This window comes from Pseudogymnoascus verrucosus (assembly GCF_001662655.1).
Source record: "Pseudogymnoascus verrucosus strain UAMH 10579 unplaced genomic scaffold scaffold_16, whole genome shotgun sequence".
In the NCBI taxonomy this organism is placed as follows: domain Eukaryota; kingdom Fungi; phylum Ascomycota; class Leotiomycetes; order Thelebolales; family Thelebolaceae; genus Pseudogymnoascus; species Pseudogymnoascus verrucosus.
In genome coordinates, this window is record NW_017263667.1 from 412,231 (window position 1) to 433,234 (window position 21,004).

Sequence of the window (21,004 nt, forward strand, 5' to 3'; positions counted from 1 at the left end):
CGAGTGCTTGTCACCGTACTACTCTCTGCCCTGCTCGTCTACCATTGGACCCTCCTCTATTGGGCGTCACGGAAAGACGGATATGGAAATGCAAATATCCGAAGCGAGGGCGTGCATATACTATATTGTACTATATTGCTCTGCATCCCTCGCCCCTGTATGTGTGTGTGTGGTTGTGTTTATGTGTGTGTATAGATGTTGTGCACAAAGAGCGAACGGCGGATACATACATTCCCGTCCTTAGGAAGCTTCAAATCTGATTTTTTCACCGAAATTATCTCCAGCTTCCGCTATACGAAGATCTTTTACTGTAAACAAACCTGTAAACAAACGAAACAACTACCGTAGCGTATATGATATGGAGTAACCACCCACTTCTTCCTAAAGGGGTAAGTGTGGCTTGCATTGTCGGGAGCTGACCTGTCTCGATTTGGCTCAGAGAAGATCCGATCCAAGCCAATTACGTCTTAGCCTACCTCGGCGCCATCCCTGGTGCGGATCGCAACCTTAAACCTTCTTAGTCCCGCCTGGGCCCTTCAAATCCCTAGTAACCCCTTCTAGTCCCAGCAGTCTAGGCAGTTCAAGCACTTCTCAGCCCGACCGGACGGGCCCGAATATCATCCTAATCAAGTAATTCAGCCGTTGATTATCTATAATTTTGCTACCTCCGAACCCCTCTACTTCATCATGAAATTTCTCAATGGGACAGGACTTGCCGGAATGAAACTCGTCTCTATACGATCGACGCGCCGAGCACAGCGGCATAAACGACTCACAGCGAATCGGAGCTTCAGTATACAGACCTGCCTTGCTTTTGTACCACGGATGTACTGACGTACCAAGTAGACTGACTGATTCATATGATTCACTCCGTGCGCGTAGCCCTGTTGCTGAGTGGACACCGCTGCAGGTGGCGTCGTATCGCGCCCATCGATATTGGATTCTTCTCAGCCCGCTCCATGCGGGCGACAATGCCCGTTTCCGACTGGATGGGTTCCTCATCAGACGGTGCACCCTCAATACCCCACCGACTCGGGGTGTGATGGAGCTATTGCGGGGCTCATCTCTCCTTTGCTCCATTGGAAGTCACTACTATGCTAATCCACCGCCTAGCTCTCGCACTTTGGTCGTTGCGGCAGCACGTGCGGGTACGGGCCGCATTAACTGAGACAAGATCGCTGGAGAGGATCATAACTGGTTGGCGATCCTACTCCGAGTTTGTCAAGACATGAACTCCAATTGTACCGAGCGAGCGAGCGAACAGCCTTGCTGACAACGCGATTCGGCGCGAAGAAGATGCTCCTCCGCAATCGCCCCCCCGCGACTTGCCCCAGATCATCATAACATTCCAAGGAAAATACAGGCGCTTCTTCTTGTATGCTCCGTTCAGGCAACCGGCTGGCCGATATTGTTTGGTGTGGTGCTCTGTTTGCCCCTAGAAACTTTATATTGTCATTTTGAGCCCGAGTTGAGTTGTACAGACAAAGCTCGCCGGCACCCACTATCATCTCTCGTCCAACCACTGTTTATCTTAAGAAGGGCGACATCCTACTCGTCTTCCTCAGTCGCACAGCACAATGAACGGCCACGCTACGAATGTCCCCTGGAGGCAGAAGTTTTACCCCTCTCAAACATGCGCCGAACAGGTGCTGAACTATAAGTCGCTGGCGCCACCGGTTGAAGAACCAAGACCGGACCTGCCGCCTTCAATAAGAGCCGTTCGAAACCCAGACCAGTCAAGCCCGGGCGGCCGTACCATCATCATCTGCCTTGATGGCACCGGCGACCAGTTCGATGGCGACAACAGCAATGTAGTCAATTTTGTCGCGACATTGAAGAAAGATGACCCCAACCAACTCACATACTATCAATCTGGCATTGGCACCTACGATGGGCGGGGGCTGAAGAGTGGAATCTCCGCGCTTATCGACATGGCAGTTGGCAGTGGTCTCGGGACTCACGTTAAAGATGCGTACCGCTTCATTATGGAGAACTACCTTGAGGGAGACAAGATATGCCTTCTGGGGTTTTCGAGAGGCGCATATACCGTGCGCTGCCTTGCCGGTATGCTGCACAAGGTTGGCCTGCTGCCAAAGCAAAACAGCGCCCAAGTCGCCTTCGCCTATCGCTTCTACAGGAATGACACCGCGGAGGGTTGGAAGATGAGCGCTGAGTTCAAGAAGACATTCTGCACCAATGTCCAGGTGCATTTCGTGGGGTTGTGGGACTGCGTCGCCAGTGTCGGTTTCATCCCGAGAACGCTACCTTTCAGCAAGACTCCAACAAATACGATCCGCCACTTCCGCCATGCCATGGCCCTAGATGAGCACAGGGCTAAATTCAAAGTATGCCAGTGGCAACATCAGGATGTAGTCGTCGATCCGGCCAAAATAACGGTCAAGGTCGAGTCGAGGCCGAATCGGCCCCGCCAGATGCCCACGGCTACTTCCAACCCAGAACAACTCACCTCCCTGCAAAACGGTGTTCTGAAGCGGTCATCGAGCACTCCCGACTTCAAACTCAAGCGATCGTTGACTTCGCCGATTGACTTTATGGGGAAAACACTCAAAGTGGCTCAGGATGACAAAGACCAGAAACGGATCCGACTAGAGAAGCAGTTTGAAAAAGACGACCGCTCTGTGCACGAGCATATCAAGACTGACACCCTCGAGGTCTGGTTCACAGGCGCCCATGCCGATGTTGGTGGGGGCGCAGTACCGAACGAGGAGCGCCATATGCTCTCGCGCATCCCTCTACGCTGGATGATCCGACAGTGCTTCGAATGCGAAACTGGGATTATCTTCAACACGGCTCCGCTAGCAGAAACCGGCATTGACGTTCTGACCGTCTGGCCCATCTACAAGACGCCGACGAAACCCGTCGTCGGGCCTTCGCCAATCATGGTGGGTCAGTACGAGGAGAAGAAGCTCCCTCCTCTCAGACGCCGCTCCACTGCTCTTGGGTTGGAAAAGGATTACGAGGACATGGGCAACGACGAAAAACGAGAGATTATCGCTAACGACATCATGAACGAAGCCGAGAGACTGCAGTACCAAGCAGACATGCTTCCCGAGCACGTCGAGGACCACTTCGATGCCATGGCCGCCATCAACGACCAGCTCGTGCTAGCGAAGAGTTGGTGGGTTCTCGAGTTCTGGCCTGTCAAGGTGCGTTTACAGAAGAAGCATACGGAGGAGTGGGAGAAGGTCGTAAGGTGGAACCTGGGCCGGTACAGACCGATTCGAGAGGAGGAGCCGAAGATGCATTGGACGGTGCAGATGAGGATGAATGATAAGGCTTATAGGATTAGGAATAGGGTGGATATCAATGCGATTTGGCAGGTCGCTACATGAGAACTTCCAGGGTGTTTTTTTTGTATTTGTTGGGGGAGTAACGGATGCGGACATAATAAAAATACGAGAGAAATAGTTAATTCAGTTCGAAAGGTTTGCATAATATAGGAGAGGGTTCTCAATATAGTGAGCATAGAATATAAAACTTCAACCCAATAAGAATGACCATCGTTGCCATACCAAGTATGTCATTGTCCCTAGTACCGGCAGTTGTGGTTATATAGCCGGCAAATGTATAATACGACTTACCCGGGATTGAGGCGTCACTTGACTGTAATGCTTAATTTTCCTTGGAGCGGAATGTTAAATTCGGCTGATCTTTTGATCTTCTCAAGGAATCATGGCTGAAATCCCACCAATTCCGTTTAGAGATGCGGGGAAGCAAGAACTGAGCCTGGCAGGATTGACCCGAGTATAGTGTTAATATTTGTGATGTTTCAATTACATTGGCAGATACGATGTCAATTTGAAGCAAAGACATGTGCTTGCTTGCTTGCTTGCCTGTCTATATATGTATGGCTCTCTTCTTGATAGATTTGAGTTGTCCCTCGATGAAGGCCAACCAAAAATTATAAATCCAGAATTAATCATGTTACGCCTAACTCTCACCGCAGCGCTCCTCCTCCCCGTTTCTTTCGCGGCCTCCTTATTACCTCGCGATGGCTACAAAATCCCAAGCACATCCTTCGACTCACAAACCACCTTCAACACCTACTGGGCCTACAACTACCCTTGGGGAACCGATCATAATGGCGCAGCACGCATGGCAAGCTCGCAGGTCAAAGTCGGAGGCGGCCAGGTAACCCTAACCGCCGCCCCAACAACCGGCCAAGCTCCCACCAGCGGCGGCCTCGCAATCCACTATCTCTCCGGCACCATATACGCCAAGGAATACTTTACCGTCGCTGCGAATGGGGGGTACGATTTCACTGGTGACTTCCTCGCATCGACGGCTAAGGGGACGTGGCCTGCTTTCTGGCTTACGGGGGCGAATTCATGGCCTCCTGAGATTGATTTGGCGGAGTGGAAGGGGAGTGGGAAGATCTCATTTAACAGTTTGGGAATCAATAATCAGTGGATTACGAAGGATGTGGCGTATAATTCTGGGAGCTGGCATACGTTGAAGATGGAGGTTAGGGATCTGAATGGTGTTGATGTGCAGACGAAGTTTTATATGGATGGCGTTTTGCAGGCAACGCAGACGGGTAATGCGATGGTTGGGAAACCGTTTTGGCTGTATGAGTTTCTCCGTGGTGTGGCTTATGTTTTCATTGCTAATTTAGCTTTTAGGATCATGGATTATCAGATGGAGGGTTCGTCTGGATCTCCTGGACCGACGTCGAGTATGATAACCTCCCCAAAGCTTGTAGTTCAACTGCTGATTATTCATAGGCACCACGTTTGCACTCAAGGGGTTTACTGCTTATAGTTACAACGATTAGTCCTATTTTATATCCCAAGTTAGGAACGAATAACATGACAGACTGTGTGTCATCCAAGTGGAAGCTCTAGCTAATGAGACACTCGTTGTGTAACGTTTTTTATCAGCTTAACTAGAACCAACTTCGCGCCGTGTACGACGATGCACAATATTCATTTTTGTTTTGTGAAATGTAAATCCTGCAGCAAGCATTGTGTGACTATTATTTATCATGAACTGGTCTCACTCATTGTTTCAACTCACCCCGTCGATTCGCCATTACGTGACCTACATCTCTCACATTCTTCAACAATTAAGATGTTGCCTAACCACCTTAAAATAGCTCTAGTATACGACTCACGCTCGACATACCGTGAGCTCGGATACTCAGAAATAGACTGCGCAGATCTTGGTCTTGACGAGGAGACGCCAGTTATTTCTGCTGCTCTTGAACACCATGACCACCATGTCACCCTAATTCCAGGCATCAAGCCGCTGGTCCAGCAGTTGGCCATTGGGAGGGCTACAGAATGGGACTTGGTCTTCAATGTATCGGAGGGTTTTTACGGAACTGCAAGGGAGTCGCAGGTCCCAGGGCTCCTCGAGGCATATCAGATTCCGTATACATTTTCAGATGCGGCAACATCAGCACTATGTTTAGAGAAAGGGAGAACAAAGCTACTGTTCTCTTCAATTCTTTATTAAGTTATAGGCTAACGCAAGACACAGATAATTCTAGAGCATCACAAGATTAAATCCCATCGCAGGTCTCACACCAGGAGACTATTCCTCATTACCAGCGTGTGCTGCAGCAAACGGCATTTCGTTTGATGATTTGATAGCTCAAATCGTCGATAGTGCGATTAAAAGGACACATAATCATAAACTATTATGATCCATAGTTACAAATGAAGCGATTCATTGATGGGATTTTTATACTCAAGCTACAACTTGATCTCTCCCAGGTGTGGTATTATATGACAACCTGGCATCCTGGTACTCTTGGGGTGCATGCCTTGCCCCTTGGCCTGCCCGCTCACCCCAAAGTGTTTGGTATCGCAGCGTTTCATGCAGACCCTCACCGTTGGCACATTATCTACGCCATACAGTCAAATCTGCAATAAACATCACACTGGCTTTGCCAGATGATAGAACCGAGGTATCGAACCGGTTTCATGCCGCCACTAGTCCCTCCCTCACCGCCAAATGGTCCTCTTATAAAGTCAAATACAACGCCTGAATGTGCCTGGGTATCATACGCCGAATTGTTACGGGTGTGCTTCTTTCACGCCGAAGGTGTCTCGTGTACCACCACGAGCAGGTATTTCGAATCAGGAACAATGACCAGCTCGTACTTTTTTGTTCGTAATCGTAGCAGTTTAACTTCGTCCTGTAGTTCCCCGTCAGCAGTAATCGCTTGGTCATGAGAGGCCATCCTTACCTGTTCATCGAGGCCTTGGACCAGATCTTTCGTGGCGTTCATGTAGTTCCAGACCATGCCGGCCAGCTCGTCGACCCCATTTTGGTCCTTAGGGCCAGACGAAGCGTCGTCAGGAACGGCTGCTGGGACTGATTGGCTAGACCCTGAAGTAGATCGAATCGAAGACAACGTGCCAGATGTGTTCAGTATCGAGCCGCTGGTTCGGTCCAGGACAATAGTTGCCAACACTCCCGTCTTCTTCGAAAGGCGGTCCAGCGATTCTATGAACTGGTCCGAGGAATTTGATCCCTTGCGCTCGTCAGCTTACAGCCAGATAAATTAAGAGGTAGAAGGCATTTACAGTGCCCAATGGCAGTGATTGCGCCATTATCCCGGGTGTGAGGTGGTGATGTTCGGCGAGGCTCTGGAGCTTCTTGGGACTCCACTCCACCATACCCCAAAATCAGGCTCACAGACGAGGCGCAAGGCAGCAACATCGCAAGGCTGAAAAATATAACCACCACGAAAAGCAGGACTTGCAATTATTACTTGATCATACAACAAACAAAATGGGTTCCAGTGCTAGAAAAAAGGCCGAAAAGAAGAAGGACTTCAAGGTAATACTTCGGTATCCAACTAATAAATACTGAGGAGAGTTTCCTAACGAAATGCCGCACAGAAACCGAAGTTGCGTGTTGGAAAAACCAAAGCAAAGCCGGATAATTTCACAGACACCAGCTTCAAATCCCGATGTAAGCTCATATTTTATTATTAAACTCCATTTTTTGCAAATCGCAAACGAATTATGCATTCTCGGCATTCAGAAAATGCACTTCTTTCCTGATCGATGCCGCAACTTCTCAACATCAGGATGCTTACCATGTAATAGCCATCACTATCAACCAGCAATCCCTCACGACCTCTGCACCCGCTTCTTCCGTCCAATTCGAGCATTACCTCTCTCTCGCCTCTTCCTCCAAGTCCGACGCCCAACGGCGAGATGCCTTATCCTACCTCATCACACAAGTCTCGTCCCAACCAGTCAACGCACCGATACCAGTCTCTGCCGCGATCATGCTCCCAAAGCTATACCCCTTGATACTCGACGGCTCACAATCAGTACGGACACAGCTGCTGAAATTCTTACGTCTCCTCCCAGCAAAGGATGTTGGTGACCTAGCCGAGTTTGCGCTTCTCTACGTCAGAGCTGGCATGACCCATCTCGCCGTGGAGATCCGCAACGACGCCCTGTCGGTACTAGAATGGCTGGTGGAAACAGCGCCAGAAGCCATCGTCTCTTGCCCCGGCGGCTGGTACAAGACCCTCGATTCATTCATGCGGATGATGGGCTGGGCCATCAGCGTGGGCTCAACGAAATGGTCCGCAGCAGCCAAGGTCACATTCGGGAAGGGCGGGAAGTCGTTTCCAAGGCAGATTACGGTTCTTGCTCAGTTCCTGAAAGCCGGTCTGGCCAGGATGGCCACTGAGGAGTTGTTCCAGCGCGGGAGCTGCTTTCCGTTATGGGATGCAGATATACATGTCATCCCCGTGCAGGCGAGTCCCTTTGCCCACTTGAACCTATTCGGGCCGGGACGAGATGAGGAGAGCGAGATGTACACGGAGCGGGAGAGCAGGCAGCGGGTTTTCCGTCTGCGTTTCCAGACGTCAGTCGATAAGGGGATTGAGAGCGCAAAGAAGGAGGGGGGAGAGATGGGGAGAGCGGGGTCGATCCTTGGAAAAGTTGTCACGGAATCAATGGATGATTATGATGAGATGGGCAATCCAACGGATCACTCATGAACGTAAGCTAAGGGGTTGCATATATGGAGTACAGGTTTGGGAGTTTAGATACCATAGGGTCATGGGTGGAATGATATGGGTGGTTTATAAAACAAAATATGAAGAAATGATAAGAGTTATACTTTATATTTTAAATGTTAATGGGTTCCTTAATTATGTATAGTTCTAATTATTATAAATGCTACTTATTTCTCCTTAAATGGTTAGTATTTATAGAATATATACTATAAATCCTGTTAGTTATTCTTTTTATATACTCTAATTATTTAAATTTATTATTTTAAGGTATAATTATAAATAACTATTAGTTAAAATTACTATACTATATATATTGTACCCTATTAGACTTCTTTTACTACCCTTATTAAAATTAGAATAACCTACTATAGTATTAAAATCTTTATAGGATTACTTAATAAAACTAAATACTATAGTACCTAACTTAGGTAGAGTAAGGTAGTAAAAAAGTATATTATTATAGTTATATAAGAGGGATATATTTTATATTATGTCCTTACCTTATATAGTATTAATGATAGAAGTAAGTAGTATATATTTAAAAAATAATATATATTCCTAACTACTAAGATTTAAAGTACTTTTATATACTAAATTATATATAAAGTAGCTAAAGGTAATAAAAAAAGATAACGTATTTCATAAGCGAATGAACAACCTAAGCAAGTGAACAACTAAAACACTGAAATTAACTATTACTACCTACTACTACACCACCACCCTACATAATAACCCTTATTCAATTGCAATTGATTCCTAGCGCCTCTTGCACGTACAAGCATTATGCCCCATATTACCACATGTGCCACATCGCCGCTGTCGGCCTGTAGAACCCACCTGCTAAGTAGTCTCACTTGCCACCTCCGTACGAACTTAAGCATTAACCTTAGCAGTCTGAAGGATATCCTCTGCATCTCGTACGGAGAGACTGCCCCCTTGCATTATACGTCTCTTACGCTTCCTTTCCCTCCTCTTTTTCTGTTCATTTGCTGCTTGTAGAGCCTTAACTTCTACCTTTAGTAGAATAGCAGAATGCATCATAACCTAAGCTCCCTTTATAAGCTGGCTTAGTGCATCATTAATTAAGCTAGGAGAGCTATTCTGATGTTGTACGACACAGTTCTTAATATGCTCTGTTTGAAAATCAAGCTCCCTTATAGTTTAAGGAGTCTTTGAAGTCTAATTGCTACTCTTAACTATAGGAGGAGTTAGAGTTCTTAAGTGTAGATTTAAGTGAGAGAGAACATTCTACGGTTCGTACGGAACTAGTCCTATAGCTTAGAACCCACTCTTAATGTTCTACTCTATAAATGCAGCTTTGAATGTATAAGGATGCCTCCTTACTTAGGGTAGTTACAGCCGTCATGTAGCGCCATTAAGACTTAGGGCCGTTACGGGTTAGTCGCGACTAATAGCCTTAGGCACATAACGTAAGGAAGCCTTAGGCAAACAGGGAGCTAGCTAAGTCGGAGCAGCTTCGGGTATTTTAAGGGAATAGCTATATAGGGTTACACCTTCATCTTTTTTATATCCTTTATAGTAGACCTATAGGATTGCACCGACTACTATCTAACTCGCACTCCTATATGCAACTTCTTGTGATACAGTGCCCTACGTCCTTACATTATATAAAAAAGATCACGCCTACTAGGGACGGCTGTACGTAAATAATATCCTATAACTAGAACGACTTAGGAGAACTATCGAAACACTACCGACTGCAACTTAGTAACATTTCGAAGTAGAGACCTAACGACTTCAAATAGCCGTGACCCTAGAGAACTCACAGACAACTAGTAGATTAGGGTTTGATCCTATAGAGCAAGCTAGTAAAGTCGCTAACGCGTTAGCGCTAAATAGGATACGAGATCCTTAAGAACCCCCTTAAGCATAGAGGCAATTGTGAATAAGAGTGTTAATAGCTATAAGCTACTAGAAGTTAAACTCTTTTGTATCGACACTAATACACCCCTAAACTAATATGAGGAAAATGACCTTAAACATCCCCTAAGACAATGATGGTTAACTGTCACGAATGTTAACGAGACAAACTACTGCTATAGCTACAACTGCTACACCTACTAATGACATACTAGATTGAATGGCAAACCTCGAGATCTAGATGCAAGAGATTAAGGAAATGATAGCCAACCTAGCAGCAACCTAGACTAGAATTCCGTCCATGCTACTAGTAGACACCGTTGAAGTTGCAGAGTAATGAACTTCCCCTATGCAAAACACCCCTAAGATAGTTTAGTTACTGCCTCTTTAAAACACTCGTTCTCTATTAATTCTAAGGATGTATTCTAAAGACCCTCTAAATTGCTATAAGAAATCCACCATCTCTAAGAAGATTACGCCGCTTAGCAATAGGATAGAACATACCTTTATGTAATGGAGCGCGTCTATTTAGGACTACCTCGTAGTTAATGAGGATCACTACCCTACTAACGTCTTAAGAAGAGCGTTAATATGGGGGACTACGACTAGCCTAGCAAAGAAATACCTTGAACCCTAATACCTATCTGCAACCTATGGGTTTTAGAGTGCTAACAAGATAATGGACCTATTAGGTTTATATTACCTTACTAGCAACGAAACGGAACAGGCCTAGAACCTCTTTAACAACCTCTAAATAGGAGAGAAAGGACATATAAACGAGACTTTCTTAGAGTTTAAAGCTCGCTTCTAAAGTGCAGCTATTATAGGACAGGTTACTAAGTTAGAATGGTTTCGGTATATGTAGAACAAGTTAACCCCTTAATTCCGTAGCTGCGTAGCGGTTATTAAAAGTTAATGGAAGGGAGACTACTACACTATAGTCTAAGAACTTACTGCCTTCGATTAGGAGCAGTAGCGGAACAACGAGTTGAGCTTCCTATCTAAGAGTAGCAAGTTAAGCTCCTAAGGACCTGCCTGCCTAAGCTCATCTAGGTTTACGCCTATAGACCCTAGAAAGGCCTAGCTACTAAGGTAGACAAGAAACCCTCTAGTTTCCTTTTAGAGGACTCCCTTTACGCCTACGGCCCCTAAGCTAGATATGATAGGCTGCGTGCAGACTGCTGTGCCGGCTACGTCTAGGAACTGTTTTAAGTACAGTAAGCCGGGCCATTTCTAAGACAAATGCCTACTTAACCCTACCGTTAAGGAGATTGATCGCGAAGCCCCTAAGGACGAAGAACCATAGGAGGAAGTAGTCGCCTACTAGTTAGATGCGTCCCTTAAGGAAAACGACGAGGCCTAGGGAAAGGCTCCTTCCTAGGTCTACGCAAATGTGATCTATAAGGACTAGATTTATGAGAACTCTTAGGAGGCTCCTAATTTCTCGTTAATACAACCCTAAGTATGAACGGACTTAGGGTGTAAACGAAGTCACTTATAGACATAGGAGCAAATGGCTACCTCGTCATTAATAAGCCTTTTGCGCAACGGTTGTTAAAAGCGCTCTAGAGCCCTATATGGAAACTGCCCTACTCTATACCTATATGTGGATTTTAGCGAAATATCTAAAGCTACGTGTTAGAGTACATTCAGTTACACTTAATAGTCAAAGGACGCTAAATCTATAACTGCCCCTTTATGCTCCTAGATCTTAGAGCGCAAGATGTAATAATTAGGAAGAAGCTTTTTAGCTGCTTTCGAATCCTACTCGACTCTGTAAAGAGCTAGCTAGTATAGCTAAAGGAGTACCTGCCTACTCCTAGCTAGAGCAAAGAGATTACCTTAGCCTACTACTTACGTGAACTATCTATACGTCACCCTACCTATTAATTAGATGCAAACTAGTAGGACGATGCCATTAACTATGACGACAGACGACGTGAGGGTAGACGCTTAATACTAATGAAAGTAATAACGGCCTATTATAACGCTATTATAATCACCCTACTAAGCTTAGTACAAGACGAGGGAACAACCTACCTATACCCTAAAACCCTAAGGACACGAGCCTTGCCTATAGAAACCTATAAAGACAGACCCTTAGGACAAGTAGAGGTAAAACCTCTAAGAAACGGACCATCTACATATAAAAGAAAGAACTATAGAAGGAGTAGAGTTGTCTCTCCCTCCTAATGCTAGACCCTATTACGCAGCTTTACGCTAGTCTAAATTTGCAAGATTAGTGCAAACGCTTTCTACTATGAGATGATGCAAAGCGACTCTAAGTTCTTTACAACAAGCATCTACGAGATCGACTAGATCATCTAGGAGAGGGAAGCGGCTAAGGACGAAGAAACGCTCTACCTTATTTAGGACAAGCTTCTACATACGCACTACAACTATTCCGATGTCTTCTTAAAGTTAGAATCTAATTAGCTTCCCCTACATTACATATACGATCATAAGATACAACTAGAAGCCCCTTTACTAAATGCCTTTTCGCTACTATACTAACAAAGCACTAAAGAGCTTAAGGCGACTAAGTAATACCTATTAGAGAACCTTAAGAAGGGCTTTATAGTTAATAGCAATAGCCCGTTTGCCTCCCCTATACTGTTTATGAAGAAGGCAGATGGCAAACTAAGATTTTGTATCGACTACTAGAAGTTAAACGGACTTACCTATAACGACCCCTACCCTATCCTACGTATTAACGAACTACTAGGATAGGTGTTAAAAGCAAAAATCTTCACGAAGCTAGACATTAGGTAAGCCTTCCATCATATACGAATGGACCCTAACTCTAAAGAGTACACGACCTTCTAAACTTAATATAGATCCTATAAATGCAAAGTGCTGCCGTTTAGTCTAACGAACGGCCCTACAACCTATTAGAGGTATATAAACGACGTTCTTATGTAATACTTAGACGACTTCTATACTGCCTACCTAGACGACATCCTAATCTACTCTAAGGACCTATTACGGCCCTTAGGGAAACTATGGACTGTGTAGGTTTCCGATATTAGAACAGAGTATCTACTGTTAGAAACCAGATAGCGTACGACCTTGTTAGGTCGAACGACTAAGCCGAGCGCTAGAACATTAGTGGCGCTAGACCTAATCGGGCCTAGGGACTAAGCTGAGCGTACAACCTAGGAGTGTAGGAACTAAGTAGCTCCTATGCCCTACAGTCTTAAGAGTAGGGGACGTCGCAGGATTAGTTAGATCTAGAGACCTCTAGTCCTTAGACCTAATTATATTGCAAGACCCACGTAATGGATAACAACGATATGTTAGATATTTGTTATCTATGATATCTTCGATATCCTTTAGCACAACGCCACTATATAGGCAGATAGTTAGTTCTTAGATAGGAGCTTTGTGCTTAACTTAATATAGTATTTGTTATATACTATAACGTGTTTTACAAAAGCCTTTGTGTCTAATCCCCTACCTCCTCTGTTAAGTAAACCAACGCAACGAAACCTCTATAAGTCTTATAGTTTAAGACCTAGCGTTATAGGACCCTACGGAACATATGGACTACGTATATAAGGTCCTCTAACGGCTTTAAGAAGTAGGACTACAAGCTAACATTAAGAAATGCGAGTTCAACGTAACCTAGACAAAGTATTTAGGCTATATCCTAACTACTACTAGTGTTGAAGCGGATCCTAAGAAGATCGAACCCCTCTAGAATTGGATCTAACTAACAACGGTCATAGGCATAAAGTCTTACCTTAGATTCTACGGCTTCTACTGCTAATTTATTAGAAATTTTAGGAAAATAGCTAAGCCTCTTACTACTATTACCAGCCCCTTAGAACTGTTCCTATAGACTAACGAATGTAAGAACGCTTTTAAAGAAATGCGCCGACAGCTTTTAGCTGTGTAGGCGCTCTACTACTTTAACCCCGAATTACCTACGAAGCTAGAAACAGACTCCTCTAACGGAGTCGTAGCTAGTGTTCTTTCTTAGGAACACCTAGATAAGCAATGGTATCCTATAAGCTTCTACAGTCACGTCCTATCTAGGCACAAGATTAATTAGGAGATCTACGATAAGGAACTGTTTGCTATTATAAAAGCGTTTGCAAAATAGAGGCTAGAATTGGCATTAGTAAGCTACTAAATCGACGTTTACACTAATTACCAATTGCTAGAATACTTCATAACAACGAAGGTTCTTATAGCGAAGCAGGTTCAGTAGATAGAGCTACTCTCTAACTTCAACTTCTATATTATGTATACTGCTAGCAAGAACAATCAGAAGGTAGATATACTAAGCTAAAGAGAGTAAGACCTAATTATACAACAGAAGGTTAAACTTAACAGCTGTGTAAGGGTGCTGTTAGGCCTAGCCTAACTACACCCCTAAATTAGTGCTAAATTAGCACAAACGTACGTGGCCTCAATTAATGCAATAGACGCCCCGAACACCTAGGTCTGCTTTAACCAAATAGAAGCGCTCTACGTGGATAATAGGAGGTCGTTTACTAACACTTGCGCAAAAGACCCCCTACCTAACGGGTTTATAATGAAAGACTAACTCTTGTTATATAAAGGTCGACTGTGCGTAAACTAGGACACTAAGTTATATACGAAACTTATATGGGAAGTACACGATTAAGTATCAGTAGCCTACCCTAGTAGCAGGAAAACTTATTAGTTACTAGCCCTAAAGTATCATTAGGTTAGAATGGAAGCGGATTGCCTCTAATATGTGCGTAACTACGTAACGTGCTAACTTTCTTACACTAACGTAACGAAGCAGCAAGGCTTCTTACACCCCCTACTAGTACCTAAATACCCTATGAAACACCTAACGATAGACTTTAAGGAATTCCTAAAGGATAAACACAGATTCAACAGCATCCTTATGTTTATAGACCGACTTAGTAAGGGTTTAGTGTCTATACTGTGTTATAAGACTACTAATGCCTGCTAAATGGCGCAGCTATTCATCGAATGGATATATCGATTTAGACACACCCTAGAGTCGATCATTAGTAATTGTAGACCCTAATTCATATTAGCTTTCTAGCGAGAGTTCTACTGAATCATAGGGGTTAAGATTAAGCTGTCGACAGCCTATTATAAGCAGACTAACAGGCAGACGGAAATCATGAATTAGTATATCGATTAGAGACTAAGGCCCTTTGTATTACATTATTAGGACAACTAGAGCAAGCTCATTCCCATTATAGATTAGGTGTAAATGACCCTTCCCTACGCCTTAATTAGAATGACCCCCTACTAACTTAAGTATGGGACTGATCCACGCACTAGTTAGGACTAGGAAACCCTAAAAGCCACAACCCCTAGGGAAGTTATGAACTAGAAGGAAGCTAAAGCAGTAGCAAACTGCATGCACTCTACATAGACTTACATAAAGGAGAACATAACTAAAGTACAGGAGGATATGTCTAAATACGCAAATCGACGCCAACGAGCTATTAACTAGAACGTAGGAGACAAGGTTTACCTATTAACTAGGAATCTAAGGAATCACCGCCCTAGCTATAAGTTGGGGCAATAATGGGTTAGACCTTATATGGTACTAGAACAAATCGGACACGCCTTTCGATTAGACCTACTAAAGGGTTCCTAAATACACAATGTCTTCTCTCTAGACGTACTCATTAAGGCTCTAAATAACCCGCTACCTAGTTAAGCAGTACCTAAGCTAAGTAGCGAAGTCGTAGACGGCCTAGAGGAGTAGGAGGTCGAAAAGATCCTCGCTATAAGGATCTAGCGAAAACAACTTTAATACTAGGTATCCTAGGTTGGATACGATCTAGACCTAGAATGGTACCCTACCTTAAACTTTAAGAACTCCCCCTATAAAATCTAGGAGTTCTATGCTAAGTACCTAAACCTACTAGGACTGCTGTAGGACCTACCTAGCTAGATTACAGAATGGGAGATAGGCAAACTAAGTGTAACGCTAGGTCTTAAACTATAAGACTCACAGAGGTTTCGTTGCGTTGGTTTACTTAATAGAGGAGGTAGGGGATTAGACACAAAGGCTTTTGTAAAACACGTTATAGTATATAACAAATACTATATTGAGTTAAGCACGAAGCTCCTATCTAAGAACTAACTATCTGCCTATATAGTAGCGTTGTGCCAAAGGATATCGAAGATATCATAGATAACAAATATCTAACATATCGTTGTTATCCATCACGTGGGTCTTGCAATATGATTAGGTCTAAGGACCAGAGGTCTCTAGATCCAACTAATCCCGCAACGTCCCCTACTCTTAAGACCGCGGGGCGTAGGAGCTACTTAGTTCCTACGCTCCTAGGTCGTGCGCCTAGCTCAGTCCCTAGGCCCGATTGGGTCTAGCGCCACTAATGTTCTAGCGCTCAGCTTAGTCGTTCGACCTAACAAGGTCGTACGCTGTCTAGTTTCCGACAGCAGATACTCTGTTCTAATATCAGAAACCTACACAGTCTATAGTTTCCCTAAGGGCTGTAACACTAAGCTATAATCATAAGAGGCATAGCAAAGCAGAGGAAAACAGCGTCGTTACTACCTACGACACTAAACTAAACACCCTCTAAGCTAGGGCACCCTTAGAGCCGTAGCCCTTATAGAAGCTACCCTTCCTAAACGTCTTACTAGCGTTACAACAAGTAGCTACCACTATAAGAGACGAAGGGTTAAAGTGACCCTACGCGAAAGACTACGCCTAAGTTCCCTCTAACATAGGGCCTATTACCTAAGGTCGACGGCTACCCCCTCCTCCTCTACCCCCTCTACCTCCTCCGCCCCCCTCTTCCTCTTCTTCTACCTACTACCGCCTACCTTCGTCGCCGTAGTAAGGGCGTTAGGGATCCTCTCTACTAACTCCCCTACTACATCTACTATAGAAGCTACCCCATTAAGGGCAGCGATCTCCTTCTCCTAGTTCACTAGGATTAAGGCCGACTTCTAGCCTATAACGGCCACGGCCTAGCAGACCCGCTACGGTCGTTAGCGCAAGAACTAAAAACATATAAGGGAAACGGAAAACTTACCTCTAGACCGTCCTTAACGGCAGCGTAGAGGGCGCAACTCTCTATGTAGGCTAAAAGCTCGGCTAGGGAGCGGAACTTTAGCATATTAGCAGTGGCTAATGTAACTACACACCTAATCTCCGCTATAGCGGCCTTAATGGCAGCAGGGACAGGAGGGGTTGCTGCCTTAGCAGCTAGGAGCTTCTAGTACTCTAGGCTAGCGAACTAGGAGATCTATCTCTAGAGGTTAGCGACGGGCAGCTAAGACAAACCATAAAGCTAAAAGCTAAACGAGAACCTACTAGAACACACGTTACGTGTTAGACTACGTAGCGCTTATACTTAGAGCTTTCTAAGCTCTACATACACGAGACAGCGGGATCTCCGTCCTTCTTGCGCCCTTTAGCACGCACGTAGTGCATATACTACTAGTAGAAAGCCATAGTAAGGGCGCTAGGAGGAGGGGGAACCGGCATCTTTAAATTAGAAATCTACAATTTCCCATTAGCCTAGCCTAGCCTAAGTTATCACCACTGCGCTAGCGCGGTCCTAGCACCTACTAAATCGTTCGTTATGTGTTTATATCTAAAAACAACCTGTTAGTATCTAGCTATACCATTAGAGGGGCCACTTACTAGTCTTAGGAGGGGGGGGGTTAGCGTCGTTATGAAGAAAACAACAAGTTGTAGGCGAAGCTCGAATTCATATTCTAGCTTATAACAAAGCCGTCTAAATCGGGTTAGCGCTAAATTTCCCCTTTACATTGAAATTCTACAACAACATACATACTACGTAGACTCTATTTAATACTAATATAGACCCTCGCCTACTAATCGCCACATACACAACAAAGACGCAACCTTACGTAAACGGATTTAGACTACTTCTACTACCTATACGGCTGCCTACCATTAGCCTTCTTAACAAACAAAGGGCATTCTAGTCTTTACGCCTACACCTTACCTAGCAACCTACACAAAGGCTCGTTATAGTTGCTCCTTAGTCTTAATTCCTCCTCTACACCACACAACCCATATAACAACTTACATACAGTGTAGGCTTATATGCTTTAAGGATAAAGCACCTTCTAAAGGCAGGGGGTAGTATAAGGATGCCTCCTTACTTAGGGTAGTTATAGCCGTTACGTAGCGCCATCGAGACTTAGGGCCGTTATGGGTTAGTTGCGACTAACAGCCTTAGGCACATAACGTAAGGAAGCCTTAGGCAAACAGGGAGCTAGCTAAGTTAGAGCAGCTTTAGGTATTTTAAGGGAATAGCCATATAGGGTTACACCTTCATCTTTTTTATATCCTTTGTAGTAGACCTATAGGATTGCACCGACTACTATCTAACTTGCACTCCTATATGCAACTTCTTGTAATATAGTGCCCTACGTCCTTATAGAATGCTTCTTTAAATGTAGAGAGAAACTTAAGCTTTATGATGTGGTTTAGCTAGTTCTATACGAAAGCTTTAATCTACTTTCTATACGAAAGCTTTAGTAGCGCAAAGTAGCTTACATTAAGAGGCTAAAGAATATGCAACGAGTGTAGTAGCATATAAAGGGTAATTATCTTCTGTTCTATATAGTAGTGTTGAAATTAAGCAGAGAGGTAGCTCTTATGTCTATTAAGAATAAGAAGGTAATAGGTGCCAATTGTACGAGCATTTGTATGCTAATTAAAGTGCTAAATCTACTTATACCTAATTGAATTTAAAGTCTACCCATTCTTACTTAGTATAATCACCTAATCGTCTAGTAATCCTAAGTTCTCGTACTAAGTAGAGAGGTGATTCTACGCCTTAAAAATAATAAACGGCAGGAGTGCCTATCCGTACGAATTAACACCTTAAATAATTAACACCTACTCTCTATTTCTAGGCTATATAGTCTTTAGACGGCCCTTTGCTTCTAAGCTTATAACTACCTTTGTAGTAGCAATAACTCCTATTATAAAACCTGCTTTATTAAAGTTATAGATATCCTACTCTAAGATTCTGTATTTTGCAACTATATTTTGTATAAGGGAGAACTACTCTTTAATTATCTTAGGATCTTCACATTTTACTCGTTTATAATCGTACTTCTAACTAAACTTTGCTTTGATTTCCATATGACGCTTAATGAAGTTAGTAGTCTAGTTCTTCCTAATAGGGCTCCTACCTTGTTTAGAGAGTAGTAGGTTAGCCATTTCTTATACAGCTTACAGCTAGGGTAGAAATCCACGTGAATTAAGGTTAAGGATATACTAAACGAGAGCTAACTCTTTGTATAGAGTCATCTTACGTGAGTTAGGAGTACAGTTGCGTTATAAAGGCATGCTACGAAATCGTTAATATAGAGTTGAATATAGTACGTTATATGTTGTTGCAGCTGCCTAAATACTTTAAATATGCCCTTGTTTAATTGCTTAAATAGCTAGAACAATATTACCCTCTTAAATAGAGGGTATAGCTCGTTATAGTAGTGACATTATAGTCTATTAGTTAGTTGACGCGTTTTAGTGTTTTAGTTGTTCACTCGCTTAGGTTGTTCATTCGCTTATGAAATACGTTAGATAATATATATATACATATAATAGTACTTATACTAGAAGCATCTAAATTTAGAGTATTATAAAATTATTAATTACTAAAAACGATAGAAAATAGTAGACATAGAAAATAAAGAAGCTATAATTCTAATTAATTTATTATGTAAAATGTTAAAAATGTATATTACTTTATGCTATAATTATATCTAGTAACGTATTTCACAAGCGAATGAACAACCTAAGCGAGTGAACAACTAAAACACTAAAACGCGTTAACTAACTAATAGACTATAATGTCACTACTACAACGAGCTATACCCTCTATTTAAGAGGGTAATATTGTTCTAGCTATTCAAGCAATTAAACAAGGGCATATTTAAAGTGTTTAGGCAGCTACAACAACATATGACGTACTATATTTAACTCTATATCGACGATTTTGTGGCATGCCTTCGCAACGCGACTATACTCCTAACTTACGTAAGATGACTCTGTATGAAGAGTCAGCTCTCGTTTAGTATATCCTTAACCTTAATTTACGTGGATTTCCACCTTAGCTACAAGCTATATAAGAAATGGCCAACCTACTACTCTCTAAACGAGGCGAGAGCCCTATTAGGAAGAACTAGACTACTAACTTCATTAAGCATCGTATAGAAATCAAAGCAAAGTTTAGTTAGAAGTACGATTATAAACGAGTAAAATGCAAAGATCCTAAGATAATTAAAGAGTAGTTCTCCCTTATACGAAATACAGTTGCAAAATATAGAATCTTAGAGTAGGATATCTACAACTTTAATGAAGTAGGTTTTATAATAGGAGTTATTGCTACTATAAAGGTAGTTATAAGCTTAGAAGCAAAGAGCTATCTAAAGACTATATAGCCTAGAAATAGAGAGTAGGTATTAATTATTTAAGGTGTTAATTTGTATAGATAGGCACTCTTGCTGTTTATTATTTTTAAAGCGTAGAATCACCTCTCTACTTCGTATAAGAACTTAGGATTACTAAACGATTAGGTAATTACACTAAGTGAGAATAGGTAGACTTTAAATTTAATTAGGTACGAGTAGATTTAGCACTTTAATTAGCATACAAATGCTTATATGATTAGCACCTATTACCTTCTTATTCTTAACGGACATAAGAGCTACCTCTCTACTTAATTTTAACACTACTATATAGAATAGAAGATAATTACCCTCTATATGCTACTACACTCATTATACATTCTTTAGCCTCTTAATGTAAGCTGCTTTACGCTACTAAAGCTTTCGTATAGAAAGTAGATTAAAGCTTTTGTATAGAACTAGCTAAACTACATTATAAAGCTTGAGTTTCTCTCTACATTTAAAGAAGCATTTAAAGCTACATTTATAGAGCAGAACATTAAGAGTAGGTTCTAAGCTATAGGACTAGTTCCATATAAACTGTAGAATGTTCTCTCTTACTTAAATCTACACTTAAGAACTCTAACTCCTCCTATAGTTAAGAGTAGCAATTAGACTTTAAAGACTCCTTAAACTATAAGGGAGCTTGATTTTTAAATAGAGCATATTAAGAACTATGTT

The 21,004-nt window shown here is 42.9% G+C and overlaps 5 protein-coding genes across 5 annotated transcripts; 4 read left to right on the forward strand and 1 right to left on the reverse strand.

The window, feature by feature from the left end:
• The first annotated feature begins 551 nt into the window (after nucleotides 1-551).
• VE01_04578 (uncharacterized protein) lies at nucleotides 552-3,505 on the forward strand. Its single transcript, XM_018274049.2, has 2 exons — nucleotides 552-793; nucleotides 847-3,505. The coding sequence occupies exon 2, from the start codon at nucleotides 1,578-1,580 to the stop codon at nucleotides 3,351-3,353; it is 1,776 nt and encodes a 591-aa protein (XP_018131243.1). The 5' UTR covers nucleotides 552-793; nucleotides 847-1,577; the 3' UTR covers nucleotides 3,354-3,505.
• A 255-nt stretch (nucleotides 3,506-3,760) lies between these two features.
• VE01_04579 (uncharacterized protein) lies at nucleotides 3,761-4,795 on the forward strand (the record flags this gene model as incomplete). Its single annotated transcript, XM_018274050.2, has 3 exons — nucleotides 3,761-4,589; nucleotides 4,644-4,696; nucleotides 4,746-4,795. The coding sequence occupies exons 1-3, from the start codon at nucleotides 3,865-3,867 to the stop codon at nucleotides 4,793-4,795; spliced, it is 828 nt and encodes a 275-aa protein (XP_018131242.2). The 5' UTR covers nucleotides 3,761-3,864.
• Nucleotides 4,796-5,091: 296 nt separating this feature from the next.
• VE01_04580 (uncharacterized protein) lies at nucleotides 5,092-5,478 on the forward strand (the record flags this gene model as incomplete). The annotated part of the gene is made up of 1 exon (XM_018274051.1): nucleotides 5,092-5,478. One exon carries the CDS (start codon nucleotides 5,092-5,094, stop codon nucleotides 5,476-5,478), a length of 387 nt encoding a protein of 128 aa, XP_018131333.1.
• VE01_04581 (uncharacterized protein) lies at nucleotides 5,330-6,603 on the reverse strand. Its single transcript, XM_018274052.2, has 3 exons — nucleotides 6,555-6,603; nucleotides 6,215-6,502; nucleotides 5,330-6,163 (listed from the first exon to the last, which is right to left on the reverse strand). Exons 1-3 carry the CDS (start codon nucleotides 6,579-6,581, stop codon nucleotides 6,059-6,061), a joined length of 420 nt encoding a protein of 139 aa, XP_018131334.1. The 5' UTR covers nucleotides 6,582-6,603; the 3' UTR covers nucleotides 5,330-6,058.
• A 125-nt stretch (nucleotides 6,604-6,728) lies between these two features.
• On the forward strand, nucleotides 6,729-8,156 carry IPI1 (rRNA processing protein). The gene is made up of 3 exons (XM_018274053.2): nucleotides 6,729-6,810; nucleotides 6,873-6,945; nucleotides 7,083-8,156. The coding sequence occupies exons 1-3, from the start codon at nucleotides 6,763-6,765 to the stop codon at nucleotides 7,991-7,993; spliced, it is 1,032 nt and encodes a 343-aa protein (XP_018131335.1). The 5' UTR covers nucleotides 6,729-6,762; the 3' UTR covers nucleotides 7,994-8,156.
• The last annotated feature ends 12,848 nt before the right edge of the window (nucleotides 8,157-21,004 follow it).